The sequence below is a fragment of the Octopus sinensis genome, linkage group LG5, assembly GCF_006345805.1.
Source record: "Octopus sinensis linkage group LG5, ASM634580v1, whole genome shotgun sequence".
Lineage (NCBI taxonomy): Eukaryota > Metazoa > Mollusca > Cephalopoda > Octopoda > Octopodidae > Octopus > Octopus sinensis.
In genome coordinates, this window is record NC_043001.1 from 125,593,604 (window position 1) to 125,613,603 (window position 20,000).

General features: G+C 37.4%; 1 protein-coding gene across 1 annotated transcript in view; it reads left to right on the forward strand.

Moving 5' to 3' along the window:
- LOC115212354 (F-box/LRR-repeat protein 16) overlaps positions 1–20,000 on the forward strand; it is a 226,668-nt gene that overhangs the window by 199,749 nt on the left and 6,919 nt on the right. The window contains exon 2 of the mRNA XM_029781225.2: positions 10,012–10,160. Coding sequence (XP_029637085.1) covers positions 10,012–10,160 — 149 coding nt within the window. The remainder of the gene's footprint in view (positions 1–10,011; positions 10,161–20,000) is intronic.

Here is a 20,000-nt window from a genome sequence, read left to right on the forward strand (position 1 = left end):
ACCCATGCCAGTATGGGAAAAGGGACATTAAAAGATGAGGTTGTGGTGGTGGTGGTGGGGGAGGAGGAGGAGGGAGAGGAAGAGGACTATAATAGTGTTTGCAAGCCACTAATTTCATTGACAGTAAGCATTTGGTAACATTGTCTATGATTGCATTAAGTGGCTTCCACTGTACTCATTTATTTGTTTAACTTCCATTTTTCCAACCAAGTATGGGTTTGATAGAGACTTGCTTTTCATTTCACAGTTAAGACTTATTAAAACCAAAATATTGCAAAACTCTCTCTCTCTCTCTCTCTCTCTTTCTCTCTCTCTCTCTCTCTTTCTCCTTCTCTCTTTCTCTATTTCTCTCTCTCTTTCTCCCTCTCTCTCCCTCTCCCCCCTCTCTCTCTCACATACACACACATACACACATGCACACATTTGCATGGCTGTGGCTTTTGCCATTATACTCAGTCTATATTTTCTGATGACTTACAAACTATATTACGGAGATGTACTTGCATAGTGAGTGACTTGATCTGAGATCGTGTGCTGGAACAAAAACAATTGCAGCGTGGAAGGTGTTCATAAGCCATTTAAGAAACACACAAAAACCATTAGATTCACTTCAAAATTTAAATTTAATTTGTCAAAATATTTTCGGCGTGAAGTTTTGTCAGTGAACAGGTCACGATCTCAAAGCGACAAAAATATTTTGACAAATTTAATTTAAATGTTGGAGTGAATCTAACGGTTTTTGCATGTTTCTTGAATGGCTTATAAACACCTTCCATGCTGCAATTGTTACAAACTATAAATTACGTGAAATAGTTTTACATTCACAGTGTTTGTGGTTTAAGAACTATTGACTCTAAATCAAACAAAAACACAAGTATTGCTGTATGATTTAGAAGTTCTGAGTTTAAACCCACTGTGTGACATCTCAAGCAAGTGTCTTCTAATATTATAGCCTCAAATTGGCTAATATTTTGTGAGTTAAGCTTCATAAACAGAAACTGTACAGGACCCTACCAAAGGATATTGACATTTAAGCGTCCAGTTATTCAATCTACTAAATGATCTATTCACTGAATTAGTATGTGAAATGGTTGACACATGGACCTTTAGCATTTACATTATTCTGTCAAAAGAAATGCTTATTGTTTTGAATTAATCATGCATTATTTTGTAGCTTTCAGATTCTGATGAAGTAACTCTCAATTTTTAGAATGATTTTGTAGGGTTGATCTGAGAGGCTAGATCTGGCCAATTTGAACATAAAACATGTAAAACAATTTGACTGGATATGGCCAGTTTAAATGCTAAAGGGTTAACATAATTTTCAAGTAGATTCAATACGATACAGTGTGACAAGGCATGATCCTTGAATTATACTGTGTAACATGATTTTTGTCCTTGGGCAGCAATTGTTATTTCCTATTTTCTTACCCCTGGAAAGTATGAAAAATGGCTAATATTTCCTTCAAACTTTGCTATTGTTACATTTATTAACCCTTTCGTTACCAACCCGGCTGAAACCGGCTCTGGCTCTGAGTACAAATGTCTTGTTTTCATAAGTTTTGTATTAAAATCTTCCACCAAACCTTAGTCACAGTTTATGCTCCTAACACTAGCTTAATGATAACTATGTTATTTTACTAAATTCTTTGTCCATTTTTTACTTTAGTAAATAATGAACGAAGAATTGATTTGGACCACCAATACCTGCAGATAAGATCTGCTCTTTGTGGATCTTAACATGTCTTTTGAGGCCTCCGTTGAATTTGCAAACCTTCTGGCATACACTGCGTTCAAAGGGTGCACAGACATATAGTCAGAATAGTTGGTGGAGGTTCGTTTTCCATGCATTCGCAGATGAGATTTGAGTCCAGCCAAAGACAGCATGGTCTGTCACAGACTGTACACACGAAAAAGTTCATTGTCATTCACCTTCTCGATCGTAACATTCTTCCTTAGATCTCTTTTGTCTCTTACTTGCGTTAACCTGGCCTCTTCAAATGCTTTTACTCCACTCCACACCTTTGTTCACCATCCAACTCGATCTGAAGCAAGGGTTTCTATATCTTCTAGAACCATTCCAAGTGACTTCATTGTAGTCCTTATGGTGTCCTTAAACCTATTTTTAGGTTTACATTGATAGCTTTTCCCCTCTGCAAGCTCACCATAAAACAGCTGTTTTGGCATGCGTTCATCTGCCATTCAAACAATATGGCCACACCATCTTATTTAGTTCCTCAAAATCATAGCTTTAATTGAAGTAATACCTGCAGAGGCAAGGACATCTGTGTTTGGAGTAAAAGAACTCCATTTAATTTTTAAAGTACCTGTGCAGATGAATAATTTTCAGTGGGTGTAGCTTGCACTGCACTACCCCCATCAATTGGCCCAAGAAGATTTTTGCTGGTGTGACATGAAAATTGACAAAACCAGAAACTTCCAGGCCTCAGGTTTTATTTCAGAGATTTCCTTCTCCTAGGTAGATTACCAACCAAGGTTAAATAGCTTCTACCTGCCCATGAGGTAAGTTATCCCAATGAACCTTTATACAAATATACCTTTTCAAAGAGATATTATAAACCTATTATAATGGGAAATACTACGTGTACTTTTTATTTCGTGATGTAATCTTTGGACTAACAATGTTTGCGGCTGAAGAGAGCTTTAAACCATCTTTTATATCAATAATATACCTATGCTGATGTAATAACAGATTGTTTATAAAACTTGAAACACGTGTACTGCGATATCATTTGTCTTCTGTTTTTAATTTATGTTTGATATATGTACATATGGCTCAGTGGTTAGAGCGTCGAGCTTACGATCGTGAGGTTGTGAGCTCGAATCCCGGACCGGGCTGCGTGTTGTGTTCTCGAGCAAGGCACTTTATTTCACGTTGCTCTAGTTCACTCAGCTGTAGAAATGAGTTGCGACGTCACAGGTGCCAAGCTGTATCGACCTTTGTCTTTCCCTTGGATAACACTGGTGGCATGGAGAGGGGAGGCTGGTATGCATGGGCGACTGCTAGCCTTCCATAAACAACCTTGCCCGGACTTGTGTCTAGGAGGGTAACTTTCTAGGTGCAATCCCATGGTCATTCATGACCGAAGGGGGTCTTTACCCCTTACCCTTTATATATATATATATATATATATATATATATATATATATATATATATATATATATATGTATATATATGTATATATATATATATATATATATGTATATATGTATATATATATTACTTTCTCTCTCACACTTTGTTACATAGCTCTCTCTATCTTTCTGCCTATCTACTTTATCTAACACTCGTCATCTCTTACCCTGTTCCTCTTTCACCCTCATGATCTTTCAATCTCAATGTCACTCAATTACTCTCTTTCTCATTCACTCACATACTTCTTCTCCTTATTCTCTTATTCTTTTGCTTTTTGTCTTCTCCATCTCCCACCTCCCTATTTGACTTTTTCACTCCCATCTTCGTTATTTCATATTCTCTCTCTCTCTCTCTTTCTTTCTTTCTTGTAAAGTCTTATAAGTATTGATTTAGCTTCAGCTGGAGGAAATCTATTTTAATTCTGACATTTAAAAGATGTTTAACTATGAACATGACAAACATGACAATATTAACTGCAAAAATGCCCAAAAATATTTGGTTAGTTGTGAAGCTAAAATAGTTATAACATAAATAGTGTTAATTTCCTTACAATAATTGAGCTTCACTAATTAAGTTATTACAATTTGTCTGAGATGTTTCTTTTAAGAAAATAATTATTACCTGTAGCTTTCGTCAATAAATAGAATTTCCTAATTTAGTAAGCATATACATATACAAAATGTTTGCTTAAATATATATATATTCATGTGTGCATGTATGTATATATATATATATATGTATACATATATATATATATGTGTGTGTCTATATATATATGTGTGTGCATATATATATATATGTATAGGTGCAGGAGTGGTTGTGTGGCAAGTAGCTTGCTTACCAACCACATGGTTCCAGGTTCAGTCCCACTGTGTAGCACCTTTAGCAAGTATCTTCTACTAGTCTCGGGCCAACCAAACCCTTGTGAGTGGATTTGGTTGACGGAAACTAAAAGAAGCCCATCATATATATATGTGTGTGTGTGTGTTTGCATCCCCATAACTTAGCAGTTCAGCAAAATAGGCCGATAGAATAAGTACTAAGCTAATAGACCGATAGAATAAATTCTGGGGTTCATTTGCTTGACTAAAGGCAGTGCTTCAGCATGGCCACAGTCAAATGACTGAAACAAGTAAAGGAGTAATATACACACACACACACACTCACACATACATATATGTAACATATATGTATTCTTTGTTAATAGGATTGTACATGACAAGATCCTTCAGGTGAAACAGCTGTAATGTGATCACTAAGATATATATGTGTGTGCGTGTATATATATATTTATATATATATATATATGCAATCACACAACAGCTGCTTCACCTGAAGAATCTCCATGTTTTCAACTTATATATATATATATATTTCTTTACTGCCCACAAGGGGCTAAACATAGAGGGGACAAACAAGAACAAAGGGATTAAGTCGATTACATCGATCTCCAGTGCGTAACTGGTACTTTATTTATCAACCCCGAAAGGATGAAAGGCAAAGTCGACCACGGTGGAATTTGAACTCGGAACGTAACGACAAACGAAATACCGCTAAGCATTTCACCCAACGCGCTAACGTTTCTGCCAACTCGCCGCCTTATATATATAAGAAACACCCATGGAGGTGAGTATATGGCTATATGCTTAAGAAGTTTTCTTCCTGACCTCATAGTTTCAAGTGCAGTCCCACTACATGGCACCTTGGTGCAAGTGTCTTCTATTATAGCCCCAGGCCAACCAAAGCCTCGAATGTGGATTTGGTAGAATCCAATTAAATGTATACATATATACAATTGAGATTCAAAAATCCAAGTTGCCACATAAAAGGCATTGTTGTGGGTTTTGGTGCACCAGTAAAAAGCACTAGTGTTGGTGCCACTTATAATAGACATACCTCCTACTTCGTGCATTATTTGACTCTCATCTACTTAACACTCTAAAATGGTGATGAGAATATTCTTGTGATTCAGGAAAGGATTTGTTTTTTGTTTTTTTTCTCTTTTTGATGGTGGGGGTTCCTTTAACTTTTTTGTGACAATATTTTTAATGAAATACTTCACTTGTTAATATTAAAAGTAATCAAAGGTGACAAGCTGGAAGAACCACTACCATGCCAAGCAAAATGCTTAGCGGCATTTCGCTTGTCTTTATGTTCTGAGTTCAAATTCCAGTGAGGTCAACTTTGCCTTTCATCCTTTCACGTCAATAAAATAAGTACTGGTTGAGCACTGGAGTTGATTTAATTGACTTAACCCACTCCTCCGAACATGCTGGCCTTGTGCCAAAATTTGAAACCAAAGCAATCAAGAAATTATTTTATTTTTAAGGATTTTTTTCTAGACAGTTGAGGTCAGCATTTGATGTTCCTGTTAAAAATCTACTAGTCAATGACTGCAGTAATAACATTAAAGAAAAAAATACAGAAATATAAGGCAGGAAGGTGAATCTTGAGGTACGCTGTAGTGTTAGTACTGGACCAATGTGGGAAGATAGAGTATAGCTGATGAGAGTTAAACAAATAAGTGTGTGCATGGAGCTGTGTGGATATGTTGCTAGACCAGGGAGCTCTGAAGAAGAGAGGCCAATGGTGTAACAGATGATAGAGTGTGTACAAAAGATTGAAATTTGTCTGTGAGCAACTCAGGTACAAATCAGAAGGATGATCTTTTCAAGATGCAGTTTAGGATATCCTTGTGTGCATCAGCTGCACAATCCCAGATGTCTGAACAGTATTCCATTTGGAAGGACTTAGTAAACAAACTAATTTTATTCATTATTAAGCTGCTGTTTACAACATAATAAAAATTATGTTGGAAATTTTCAATTTAAATATGAACAGTTTAAAACAGACAATTTTTTAAATCAAAGAGCCAGAGGTAGTCTCAGGTGGATTGCTATCAAAAAGATTAAAGCATATAGTATTGAAAACATGACATTTAATTGTAATTTTAGCTGTTTTCCGTTGTGATTTTCTGACAGAACTGTTTTTATTTTTTCACTCATTCTTTGTAAATAATATCCAGTATTCTTTTATAATATAAAAGAAAAAAGTTCAAGTATTCTTCACTAAATTTCAGACTTTGCTGTTCCAAGTCTTGCATGATGTTGTCTTCACCATTTCGAATTCTAATTTGTATTGGATTCTTTTTGGTTTGAATGTCAACAATAGACTATTGCTTGTACTTAGTATTGTGTAATGTCCCAGTTCAGTTATTCAATAATGTGATAGGTCATGTGTAAGACTTGTTTCCATTGGTGTGTCTATTGAAAACTGGGTTAGTTTCTTTTTTTTTCCTTATTTTTTTACAATGATATTTTTCTGTTATTTTCTTCAAGTTATTATTCCACTAAAACTGTTTTCCTTTTTTTTTTTTTTTTTTGTGTATTGTCTATTTCATTGTTGTTTTTGGACACTACACTTAATTCTATACACTTCAATTCATGTGGCTGTTGGGAATAGACACTACATCATCTGGCAATGTTATTTGAGATAAACCAATACCAGTAACATATCAAGTTGCTCAGAGATAATTTATATCTCATCTTCCATTTTTTTATAATCCAAGCAAGTGATAGTGATAGATTAAGTCTACCATCCATGAAACCGCAGTTTGGCAGCAGCCCTTGAAGACAGTAAAGTACAAATTTTTTAAATCTCCTTCCTCTGAGATTAGAAGCCATATACTGTAAAACTCCAAAACATAGCACTTCTCATTACATTTACTAAAATCAAGATTAAAATTAGGGGTGCAGAAAATAATATAGTTTTTAAGCTGCTAAATTTTACCCTATCAACATTTATTAACCCTTTAGCACAGGGGTCAGGTAACCAGGGTAAATTACTCCAAGTGGGATAAAAATGAAATTCTTGGGGGTAATGAGGATTCATTTGACATAAGTAAAATTATATACAAAACGTATTCCTTGTTACAACAGAAATTTTTCTTCTGGCAACACTGCATCTGTCCAATGTAATGAATGTGTAAGTAAATGCATATAAATAGATTCAATAAAATAGATTCATTAAACCTTTTCAATTCAAAGAATCTATGATTTTCTTCCTATCAAATCAAGAAGGTAACATCAACATAGATAAATATATTTTTGGTAGTTGGTTAAAAAAAGTTCCCCGACCCCTGCTTTAGCATTCAGATTTTATTGTCAAAGATAATGCTTATTTATTCAGTTTTGAATTAATCACGTATTATAACTCATAGCTTTAAGATTTTGATGAGGTGGCTGTTTATTCTTAGAATGATATTGTAGTGTAGAGTGTGAGAGGCTAAATCTGGCCAATCTGAACATAAAAACTGGTTGAAATTTTGGCCAGATATAGCTAGTTTAAATGCTAAAGGGTTAAAGAAAAACACAATAATGTAATCAAAATGATCCCTTACTATACTTTTAGTTTTATAAAAAGACAGCAAGCTAACTGAACCATTAAAGTATTGGTAAAATAACTGCTTTTGATATTTGTTCTGGCTCTTTACATCTGAGTTTGAATTTTACTAAGGTCAACTTTGTCATTCAGCCTGTCAGGGTCAATAAAATAAAGTACCAATCAAGTACCAGAGTCAATAGTATCAACTAACATCTTCCCCTCAAAATTCTGGCCTTATGCCTAAATCAGAAATCAATATTTTTTTTTGATTATTTCTATTTGTTAATTTTTTGTTTATTTTATGCCCCACCCTTTTTGTGTGTTTGTGTGTCTGTGTGTCTGTGTGTGTGTGCTGGCATTAGTTATGTTGCAATATGAGTTTGTATAAAATGAAATATTGCTTTCACGTTTCGGCACAAGGCCAGCTATTTCAAGGGAGGAACCAAGTTTATTACTTTGACCCCAGCGCTTAACAATTACTTACTTTATCAACACCGAAAGGATGAAAGGTAAAGTTGCTCTCAGTGGGATTTGAACTCAAAATCAGATGAAATGCCACTAAGCATTTTGTCCAGTTTGCTACTGATTCTGCCAGCTCACTGTATATTTTAGTAGATTCCTCTTCTAGCAATTGTGCCACATTACATTTTGAACAAAGTGCTGCAGGTTTTTAAGATAATTTAGGCCAAAATCGAGGTTTATCTTATCCATAGTTGCATATTATATACACATGGGCTTTTACAATATAACATTTTCATTCTTTGTTTTTCTCCAGTTGATTAGTGAGATTTTATGGTTAGGCACTTGCTTCCCAATCACATTGTTCCAAGTTCAGTCCCACTGCCTGGCACCTTAGGCAAGTGTCTTCTACTATAGCCTCAAGGCAACCAAAGCCTTGTGAGTGGATTTGGTAGACAGAAACTGAAAGAAGTCCATCGTGTGTGTGTCTATGTTTTTCCCTACCTACCACCAACACCACTGCTTGACAACTGGTGTTGGCATGTTTACATCCCCATGACTTAGCAGTCTGGCCAAAGAGACCAATAGAATAAGTATCAGGCTTAAAAAAAATAAATGCTGGGGTCAATTTTATGATGATTGTTTAGGCAGTGGTTCCCAACTGGGGGATCACAGACCCCTGGTTGTCCACAAAGGTAGTGCTGGGAGTCTGTGAACTAAATTCAAAATGTGTGTGTGTGTGTGTGTGTGTGTGTATAATTATTATTATTATTATAATTATTATTATTATTATTATTATTATTATTATTATTAGTATTATCATCATTATATAAAAACTCACAGCTTATTTTGCTGGGTATAATGGAAAGTGTCAGCTGTCCACAGCCAGCAGAGTAAAGTGACACTTATTTACTGGTCATGCTTCAAGAACCCTGCGAAGAATTCTTGCAGTTCCAAGCAATGCATTTTGTAGATTTATACCTTCACACTTGTACCGATCTTATTCAGCCATGTTGGTAGTTGAGTGTTGATACTTCCAGGTGCACCAATTACTATTGGAATCACATCTACTCTCTTCATTCACCACAACCTTTGTATTTCCTACTTTAAATCATGGTTGTTTTTTTTTTTGCCTTCTTCTTTCACATTGATCCTGCTGTCACTGGGGCATGCTATGTCAATAATTATACATGTTCTTTCTTTTTTAATCACCACAACAATGTCTGATTTCCTATGTCTGGTCAGGTGATCACACTGAATCATTTCATTCCACTGGATTTTGCAATTCTCATTTTCAGTGACTCCTTCTGGGGTTTGTTTATACCACGTCTTTGCTCTTTGTAGGCCATGATTTCCACAGAGCTCCCAATGGATCATTCTTGCCACATTGTCATGACGTCATTTGTATTGACGTTGTGCCATACCATTTCACTCCTCACACATTCTGCATTTATCACTATTGGTAGTGTTGTCAATTCTACACTTCATTTATTATTATTATTATCATTATTATTATTATATTATTATTATTATTATTATTATTATTATTATTATTATTATTATTACTATTATTATTATTATTATTATTATTCAGTAGTTTTATTTTTATAGCGTACTTTCACTTCACTACCGAGCGCAGCTCTGTGTGCCTTGGGTATGTGCTGTGATTTGTTGTGACACTCTGATTAGTAGTGCAATTTTCTGTATGTTATATGTGTTTGTAAGTCCTGGTGTTTTTGTTATGTATTATTATGTATTATTATTATTATTATTATTATTATTATTATTATTATTATTATTGTCACTGTGGTGGATTGGCAGAATCGTAAGGGTGTTAGGAAAAAATGTTTTGTAACATTTGTTCCAAATTTTTATATTTTGAGTCCAAACTCTGCCGAGTTCATGTTTGCCTTTCATCCCTTTGGGAGGAATGGTATCAACTAACCTCATTCTCCTTAAAATTGCTGGCTTTTTAATAATTTTTTAATATTATTTCTCTTCTTTCTTGCAGATGTACTCATATAACCGACATAGGAGTGGGTTACTTATCTACGATGACATCATTGATCAAACTCTACCTAAGGTGGTGTACACAGGTGCGAGATTATGGTCTTCAACATTTGTATTCTATGAGAAATCTGCGGTTGTTATCTTTGGCAGGTAAGCTCTCAATGTTCCATCACTAAACATACATCTTGTCATCTTAAACATCTTTTATTGCAATATCATCCCTATTTTGGCATCATGTCATGAGGAAGGGGAAACACACTGGTTCATCATCATTTTTACATTCATTTTTCTTCACATTTGCATGGGTTAAGTTAAGTTAAGTTAATTTTTTGGCTCAAAAAGCAAAAAGCAAGGCCATGTAGGGGGACATGGAGTTATGTACAGGGAGGGTGTTCATGCAAAGAGTTCAGGCCATTTCTGGTCAAGGGAGACTTTGAACCGAGCAGTCGTCGGCATCTTCACTATCTCGTCCGGCAGCTTATTCCACGGATCCGCAACCCGGACAGAGAAAGCCCCTCTCCTTTGATTGAGATGAAATCGTCGCAGATAGAGCTTTTCAGAGTGACCCCGCAGTCGACGCTCTGGAGCAGGAGTGAAGAACAGCTCTTTCGAGAGGTTACACTTTCCGCTTATGATGTTGTGAGCAAGAATGAGATCACCACGGCGTCAGCGTTTTTTAGATGAGTCCTTTCCAACTTGTCGGGTTAGATGAGTCCTTTCCAACTCAACTTCCTAACACTTGTCACATACCTTTGTAATCTCCTTTATGAAGTTCAACATCCCAAGGTTAGTTTTCCCACTTCTGCTCATGACCTCCTCGGTCTTCCTCTTCTATGCTTTCCTTCCTCCTAAATCTCCTACCATATACTCTTTTACTCTTTTACTTGTTTCAGTCATCTGACTGCGGCCATGATGGAGCACCACCTTTACTCGAGCAAATCGACCCCGGGACTTATTCTTTGTAAGCCCAGTATTTATTCTATCGGTCTCTTTTGCCGAACCGCTAAGTGACGGGGAGGTAAACACACCAGCATCGGTTGTCAAGCAATGCTAGGGGGACAAACACAGACACACAAACATACACACACACATATATATATATACATACATATATACGACAGGCTTCTTTCAGTTTCTGTCTATCAAACCCACTCACAAGGCATTGGTTGGCCCAGGGCTATAGCAGAAAACACTTGCCCAAGATGCCATGCAGTGTGACTGAACTCGGAACTATGTGGTTGGTAAGCAAGCTACTTACCACACAGCCACTCCTATATTTTTATTCCTTGTCTATGTAATTTTTTTTAATGTATCCTATTCTCTACCTGCTGGTAGATTATGATACAAATTGTTGTTTGATATTGAATCTGTTGATAAACATGTGGTTTCCATTTTGAATGAATATTGCTTAGAGCCTACATATTCTACTAGAAATGGTTTTTGATGAAATAGTTTTATTCTTGTTGGTTGTCTGAATGAAAGTGCTGTACCAATAGCCTGTGCAGGCCCTCCGAGACCAGTGAGACTGATGTTGTCAACAGATGTGAAAAGGGCAGTATAAAAACCAAAGTGTTACCAGCAATGTGTGAACAAAAAGATTTAGACCACCCATTTGTCTTTTTAAAACAAATATCCAATGTAAATATTAACGCCATTGACAACAACATTGACAAATTATGGATACATGATGGTAAAATAGTTGAACTTTTGCCTTGCCCCAATATGACAGGTCATGGAAACTTTAGTTTGACAAGGAACTTTGACTTACATAATGCTATGAATTAAATTTAATAACTTTATTTTGCTTTTGCTTTATTTTGGTGTTTAGTTAAATCAAATTGGTTGTGATTAACATTCTTTGTGATATTTTAATGTGAACTGGACAAGTTACAGAATATTTTTGAGAGTATCAGTGCACCTTTCATGTTTTTTGTGCAATGTTGCATATGTACCGCCTGACTGGCCCTCATGCCGGTGGCACGTAAAAGCACCCACTACACTCTCAGAGTAGTTGGCATTAGGAAGGGCATCCAACTGTAGAAACTCTGCTAGATCAGATTGGAGCCTGGTGCAGCCATCTGGTTCGCCAGACCTCAGTCAAATCGTCCAACCCATTCTAGCATGGAAAGCGGACATTAAACAATGATGATGATGATGATGACGACGATGACGACCACGACGATGACGACAACGATGACACTATGTCACAAAGGATTACGGTCATCAATATCAATTCAAATTTCAGTTTGACTGTTTACTTTCACAATTTCATTTTTACAAATGTAGCAATTGTTTTCAATTTAAACCAGTGTCTGAGGAAAAATACTTTCAGAGAACTTTGCTTTGAAACATGCTTGGTACAAAACAACAGATTTTTGCATGTAACATCTGGAACACAATTTGTTTGTCAAAAAGATACACTTTAACTCCTGATCAATAAAATTTTGTTGTGAATTGTAACCCACCCTCTCTTCTATTCACACATACATTTTCAACATATCAGGTTTGTTCTTTATGGGGAAATTAAGTATTTTGTCCACCACATGTTACATCCTGAACTTATAGAATGGCCCATCATCATATTACAAACCCCTTAAATATGAGCAGTTTGCAGCTAAAGCCCTCAGATTTGTTCTAATTATTGGATCATATTCTCACAAAGGATCTCCTCTGAATTCCATCTTAAAGATTGGTCCTTCTCTTCAGTCCCACCCAGAAAATATTACAGCCCATAATGCTTATTGATACTCTACAAAGCCTGGGTGAGGCCAAATATGGAATATTCGCCCCACATCTAGAATGGTACTGCTACAATACACCTGAGTGACTGGCATAAAATCACACACAAAAGTACTTGTTTCAGGTTCACAGGCATTCTCTCTGTTCACTCTCTATCTTTCCTACCACTTCTGTAATGACGTCTGGTTTTGAAGTTACTTGGTCTCATGCCACATCCTCTCAATCATTCCTGACTCCTTCATCTCTCTCTTCCTCTCATCACTTATGCTGAATCCAACCTCACCTCTGACTCAGCACTAACTGTTTATTCCTATTCATTCCTTCACTATCTGTTAACTATCTGAGATACCCTTCTGTTCATGTCTTCCCTACAAATGTTGAATCACATTTTAAACAGAACATAAGAATTTGGCATTAGAAAGGGCATCCAGCCATAGAAACCATGTCACAGCAGACAGTTGGATCCCAGACAGCTTTCTGCTAGCCAGATCCATGTCAAATCGTCCAACCCATGCCAGCATGGAGAGCAGATGTTAAACAGTGATGATGATGATGATGATGATTAACAACATGAATCTCACTGGTTTCAGAGGGTCTGCATAGGCTATGGGTACTGCACTTTCATTCAGACATACTCTTTTACTCTTTTACTTGTTTCAGTCATTTTGACTGCGGCCATGCTGGAGCACCGCCTTTAGTCGAGCAAATCGACCCCGGGACTTATTCTTTGTAAGCCTAGTACTTATTCTATCGGTCTCTTTTGGTGAACTGCTAAGTGACGGGGACGTAAACACACTAGCATCGGTTGTCAAGCAATGCTAGGGGGACAAACACAGACACACAAACACACAAACACACACACACACATATATATACATATATACGACAGGCTTCTTTCATTTTCCGTCTACCAAATCCACTCACAAGGCATTGGTCGGCCCGGGGCTATAGCAGAAGACACTTGCCCAAGATGCCACGCAGTGGGACTGAACCCGGAACCATGTGGTTGGTTAGCAAGCTACTTACCACACAGCCACTCCTGCGCCTAGTTACACAAGTTACTCCTGCGCCTAGTTACACAAGTTACTCCTGCACCTAGTTACACAAGTTACACAACCAAACCAAAATAATGCTATTTCATCCAAAACCATATCTAGTAGAATATGTAGGTTCTAAGCAAGCTTTATTCTAGATGGAAACCATATATTCAACAACAGATTCAATGTCAAACAATTTCTATTGTAATCTACCACCAAGTAGAGCATACGATACGTTAAGAAAAATTACACAGGCAAGAAAGAATAGTACCTGGACGACATTTGCATTGGCAAATAGGAGAAACAGATATATACTGGAAAAAAGATCAATAAAATTTAAATGAAGGGAAAAATTTATGTTAATGTTTAACACTGGGGATTGAAGAAGGACAAATACAGGCGAAATATTCGCATATACATGGAACAATACAAATCAGTATTTGTTTGACAACATGAGCTTTTGCCGAGGAGACAATGTTTATGTAGATGACTTTTCAGCAACAAGAAAAGTATACATTCCAGTAGAAGTATCTTGTGTATACAGAAAACAATTTTTGGACATTGATTATGAAAGAGATCTTGGAAAATATAGCATCATCTACCAGCAGAAAATATAAAGAAAAATTGTGCAAAACACAAATGCAGATTCAAACTTTGTAACTGTCAGATATATGTGTTAGATAGCATGATTATGCTTGCAGACTAATTTATATCATTACAATGGAATATTTAAGCAAAGTAGAATTTGAATAAATTGGTAGGTCTGCCCGGACTGGTGAGACAGTTGCAGTTGATGTTCAGCTATACATTCAGACATGCATGTACACACATATACACACACACATACACACCGTCTTTTATCTTTTATTTGTTTCAGCCATTAGACTGTGGCCATGCTGGGGCACTGCCTTTAAGAATTTTTAATCGAATGAATCAATCCCTGTGTTTGTTTTCTTTTTTTAAGCCTGATACTTATTTTATCAGTCTCTTTTGCCAAACCACAAAGTTATGGAGACATAAACACACCAACATTAGTTGTCAATCAGGTGAGGGTGGGGGACAAACACAGACACAAAGATGCACACACATAGATATGTATGATGAGCTTCTTTCAGTTTCCACCTACCAAATCCATTCACAAGACTCTGGTCAGCTCAAGGCTATTGCAGAAGGCTCTTGCCCAAGGTGCCACACAGTGGGACTGCACTCAAAACCATGTGGTTGGGAAAGCAAACTTCTTACCACACAACCATGCCTGAGCCTATATATATATATTTTTTTTATTTTATTTAGTTTCAGCTCACAAGCTGTGGCCATGCTGGGGCACCGCCATTTGATTCCAACATCACCATCAAAATACAGGACCAGATATTGCAACATTTGGGTTTCAGAGGACCACAGCTCTTCAACATCTTCCCTAAATGCCTGAGAGACTTGCATGGTGTGGATGTGGGTTTCTTTAAAACTAAACTGGATCTCTTCTTGTCGGGGATCCCAGATGAACCTACCTCTTGGCAGGAGACACAGATGCGGACAACGGCATCGAACTCCCTTGTTGATCAAGTGCCACATATCAGAGGTGGTTTCACATACTAGTGTAGCTCATTCAACAGTGGTGCCCCAGCATGGCCGCAGCCTTCGGGCTGAAACATTTTTAAGGATTTAAGGATTTATATATATATATAAAGAGATACAGAGGGAAAGAGAATATATAGCTATTTATTATGAATGTATATACAATTAAGTGGGAAAAAGATTGAATATAATAGAGTAGGCTAGGGTAAAATTTATTCACAGTTAGCAAATAAAAACAAAGGGTATCGCAAAAGGCCTGGTTGGAGGTCCAACCTTCCTAGTTCTTTTGCAGGGCTTAGAAAAACTGAAGGGCCACTGCATTAAGTGTGTGAATCTGAGAGGGGAATATGTTCAATAAAATCATAATTAACTGATCCTCCTGTATTTTTTTTTACCTAAAACCAGGAACTTTTCAGCACCCCTTCATACAATCCGTTTTTGTCATGGTTTCTATAACTGAATGCTGTTCTTAACACCAAATGCTTTACAAAGTGTATCGGGTGCATTCTATCAAGGCTGTAGCTCTAGAGAGGCTCTCATGTCCTCAGTATGATTAATGGGTCCTTTCAATTTATGCTGTCTCTTCATTCACCAATCACTTTATTGAGTGTACTGAGTGTATTTTTACCATGACACCAGCACATGACTTTGACAAGCTGAAAAAGTTTCTCAATTTTCTCCATTGTTTTCATCCATTCACCAACCAATTTACAGAATATGCTGAGTATTTGTTATCATGACACCAGTATTAAAGAATTTTCTATTAAGCTAATCAAGACTTAAGAGTCCTCACTGCACTGCACTGCATTGTCTCTGTTTGTTTAAAGCCAAGTGGATGAATAGAAGACAGTGAAAACAGAGAGAAAATGAGTGAAAGAGAGAAAGAAGAGAGAGAGAGTAAGACAAGAAAAACAGTGCAATTGTAGAGAGAGGGTGGTAGGGGAGATTTATCCGTAACCCACATTGTATTGATAGTCTAGTGGATGGAAGCACTCCGTCGGTTACGACGATGAGGGTTCCGGTTGATCCGAATCAACGGAACAGCCTGCTCATGAAATTAACGTGTAAGTGGATGAGCACTCCACAGACACGTACACCCTTAACGTAGTTCTCAGGGATATTCAGCGTGACACAGAGAGTGACAAGGCCGGCCCCTTTGAAATACAGGTACAACAGAAACAGAAAGAAAGAGTGAGAGAGAAAGTTGTGGTGAAAGAGTACAGCAGGGATCACCACCATCCCCTGCCGGAGCCTCGTGGAGCTTTTAGGTGTTTTCGCTCAATAAACACTCACAACGCCCGGTCTGGGAATCGAAACCGCGATCCTATGACCGCGAGTCCGCTGCCCTAACCACTGGGCCATTACGCCTCCACGTTTGTTTAAAGCCAAGTGGGTGAATAGAAGACAGTGAAAACAGAGAGAAAATGAGTGAGGGCGAGAAAGAAGAGAGAGAGAGTAAGACAAGAAAAACAGTGTAATTGTAGTGAGAGGGTGGTGGGGGAGATTTATCCGTAACCCACATTGTATTGATAGTCTAGTAATTATTGTCTAGCCATCAACAATATACCATTATGTAAATGAGTTATGCCTAGATCACATGTTTGTTTACATTTTAATAAGTAGCCTTCCACTGCTGTTATATTTTATGATAATTATAAGCAATAATTATATAATGATACTTTACAGTAATTATATATGATAATTATATAAGTCTACAACAGTAAGTTCAAATTTTCAGACATCCGTTATATATGTGTTTTGTGATTCACCAATATCATCTAAGCAGCACAATATACACTGAATTAGTAATCGCTTTAAACAGTCCTAACCTTGTGCTAGTATGCAAAAGACATGTCAGTGCCATAATGACATTAGCAAACAATGGTATCGCAAACTAAACAGATAGTTCATGCAGCTTGCTGTATCTATAAGAAATTAGATTCCAAAAATTAGATTACAAAAGAGTGTTATTAGGTAATCCAAACAGTACATTTCAAATATAGTAGACTTCTAGAATATATATACTTAGTATAAGGCGGCGAGCTGGCAGAAACGTTAGCGCGCCGGGCGAAATGCGTAGCCGTATTTCGTCTGTCGTTACATTGTGAGTTCAAATTCCGCTGAGGTCGACTTTGCCTTTCATCCTTTCGGGGTCGATAAATTAAGTACCAGTCATGCACTGGGGTCGATGTAATCGACTTAATCCCTTTGTCTGTCCTTGTTTATCCCCTCTAGGTTTAGCCCCTTGTGAGTAGTAAAGAAATATATATATACTTAGTATTAATATCCTTTCTACTATAGGCACAAGGCCTGAAATTTTGGGGGAGGTGGGGGGAAGTCAATTACATCAACACCAGTGCACAACTGGTACTTATTTCATTGACCCCCAAAAGGATGAAAAGCAAAATTAACCTTGGCAGAAATTGGACACAGAATACTGCTTAGTATTTTGTCTGGTCTGCTAGCAATTTTGCCCGTCTACTGCCTTATTTAGCATTAATATCAAAAACCAATGGTGATGGAAATTAGTTTATGCAACAGCTACTCTATCTCAGCATCTTGTGAGGGAATGATGAACAAATCTTGATGAAACCCTTTCGTTACCAACCCGGCTGAAACCGGCTCTGCCTCTGAGTACAAATGTCTTGTTTTCATAAGTTTTGAATTAAAATCTTCCACCAAACCTTAGTCACAATTTAAGTTCCTAACACCAGCTGAATGATAACTAAATTATTTTACTAAATTCTTTGTTATAATTAAAGTAATTGAAAGAAACACAGAGCATCTCAAAATAAATACAGTAACGAAAGGGTTAAATAAATTTGAAGCTGATCAATTCAGTTGTCATCCTAAACTGCCAGAAAAGACTCTCCTTGGGAGCTAGTGTCAGACCACTTGTGAGGTCTCTTATGAGTACTACTGGTAAAATGGAATCCAGTACAACCTGTTGCTTGGTCAAATTGGCAGTGACTAAACCAGTAACCCCACTAAGTTTACCTGCTGAGGGGTGTTGCTAGAATCCTAGCAGGACTGAAAACAAAACCTCTCGAAAGGATGGATGAACTTAGCATAGGTTCAACAACTATCTAGCAATAACACAAGTCCTTGGAAATTCTGGATAAGTGCCTGGCATGCTGGGGTGAGGCACCCCTCAGCTTTTGTTAAAGTATGTCTCCACAACCTGATTCAAAATCAGGCTATATCTGCTCTAATAATCCGTTGTGATTTGGTCAGAAAATCCTCTGCAATGGTCAGTAATCAACAGCAAAATGAGTTGCTATGGATCATACTATCTCAATATGTGTATGCATATGACCAGGGACCACATGTGAGCTTGTATTCCCACTGAAATTCCAAACATGAACTCTATGTCTCATGAGAGACATGGTGAACTTGTTGGTCAGAACTCACTCAACCTACCCTTGGTGAATGCCACCACCAGTACAAGTAGTAAGTAATTTTACAGTGAGACTAAACACTTATGGTTTAGAGTACAAGGGGTCACTGAAAACTTCCTGGATTTAAGGGTATCGCAAAAGGCCTGGTTGGAAGCCCAACTTTCTGAGTTCTTTTACAAGGCTTACAAAGCCTGAAGGGCCACTGCAATAAGTGTATGAACCTGAGAGGGGAATATATTGAATAAAATCATAATTAACTGATCCTCCTGTATTTTCTTCTACCCAAAGCCAGGAACTTTTCATCACCTCCTTGTATATTTAGAGCACACAGTTCAATAACCAATCTCATTATTGTAACTATGTTTTTGAGATTTATACTATGTTGCAGTTTAACCCCAAGTCAGCTATGGCTTAGTTGATCTATCATCAGAAATATTCCAGTTGTGACTATCCTGCCTTTTATTGACACATTATATAAATGTATCTAGATTGACAGTGGAGGCGCAATGGCCCAGTGGTTAGGGCAGCGGACTCGCGGTCGTAGGATCACGGTTTCAATTCCCAGACCGGGCATTGTGAGTGTTTATTGAGCGAAAACACCTAAAGCTTCACAAGGCTCCTGCAGGGGGTGGTGGTGAACCCTGCTGTACTCTTTCACCACAACTTTCTCTCACTCTTTCTTCCTGTTTCTGTTGTACCTGTATTTCAAAGGGCCAGTCTTGTCACGCTGAATCTCCTCGAGAACTACGTTAAGGGTACACGTGTCTGTGGAGTGCTCAGCCACTTGCACGTTAATTCCACGAGCACGCTGTTCCGTTGATCGTATCGGCTGGGACCCTCATTGTCGTAACCGACGGAGTGCTCCTATTATCTAGATTGACATCATCCTTTTAAGATAGTAATGTGTGATTTAAGTGAGATTTGGTTGCTATTTCTTGTGAGTTGATTGCTCGTGTATCATTAGCTCATCCATATGACTTTGTGCCAGCATCCGGTTTGCTATTGATCTGAGTGGATGTTGATGATAGTCAATAGACACAAAGTGAACATAGTTAATTGGCTGATTAGTGTAATGTCACACTGTGTGTGATGTTAGCAAGGATAGAATAAAGAGAGATGGGGAGTGTGTTTTAAGGAGGAATTTATGGCTATACTGATGATCTTTTAAAATTTTGCATGTGTGCATGTGTGTGAAACAGAAATAGAGAGGGAGACAGACAGACAGACAAATAGAGGGTGTG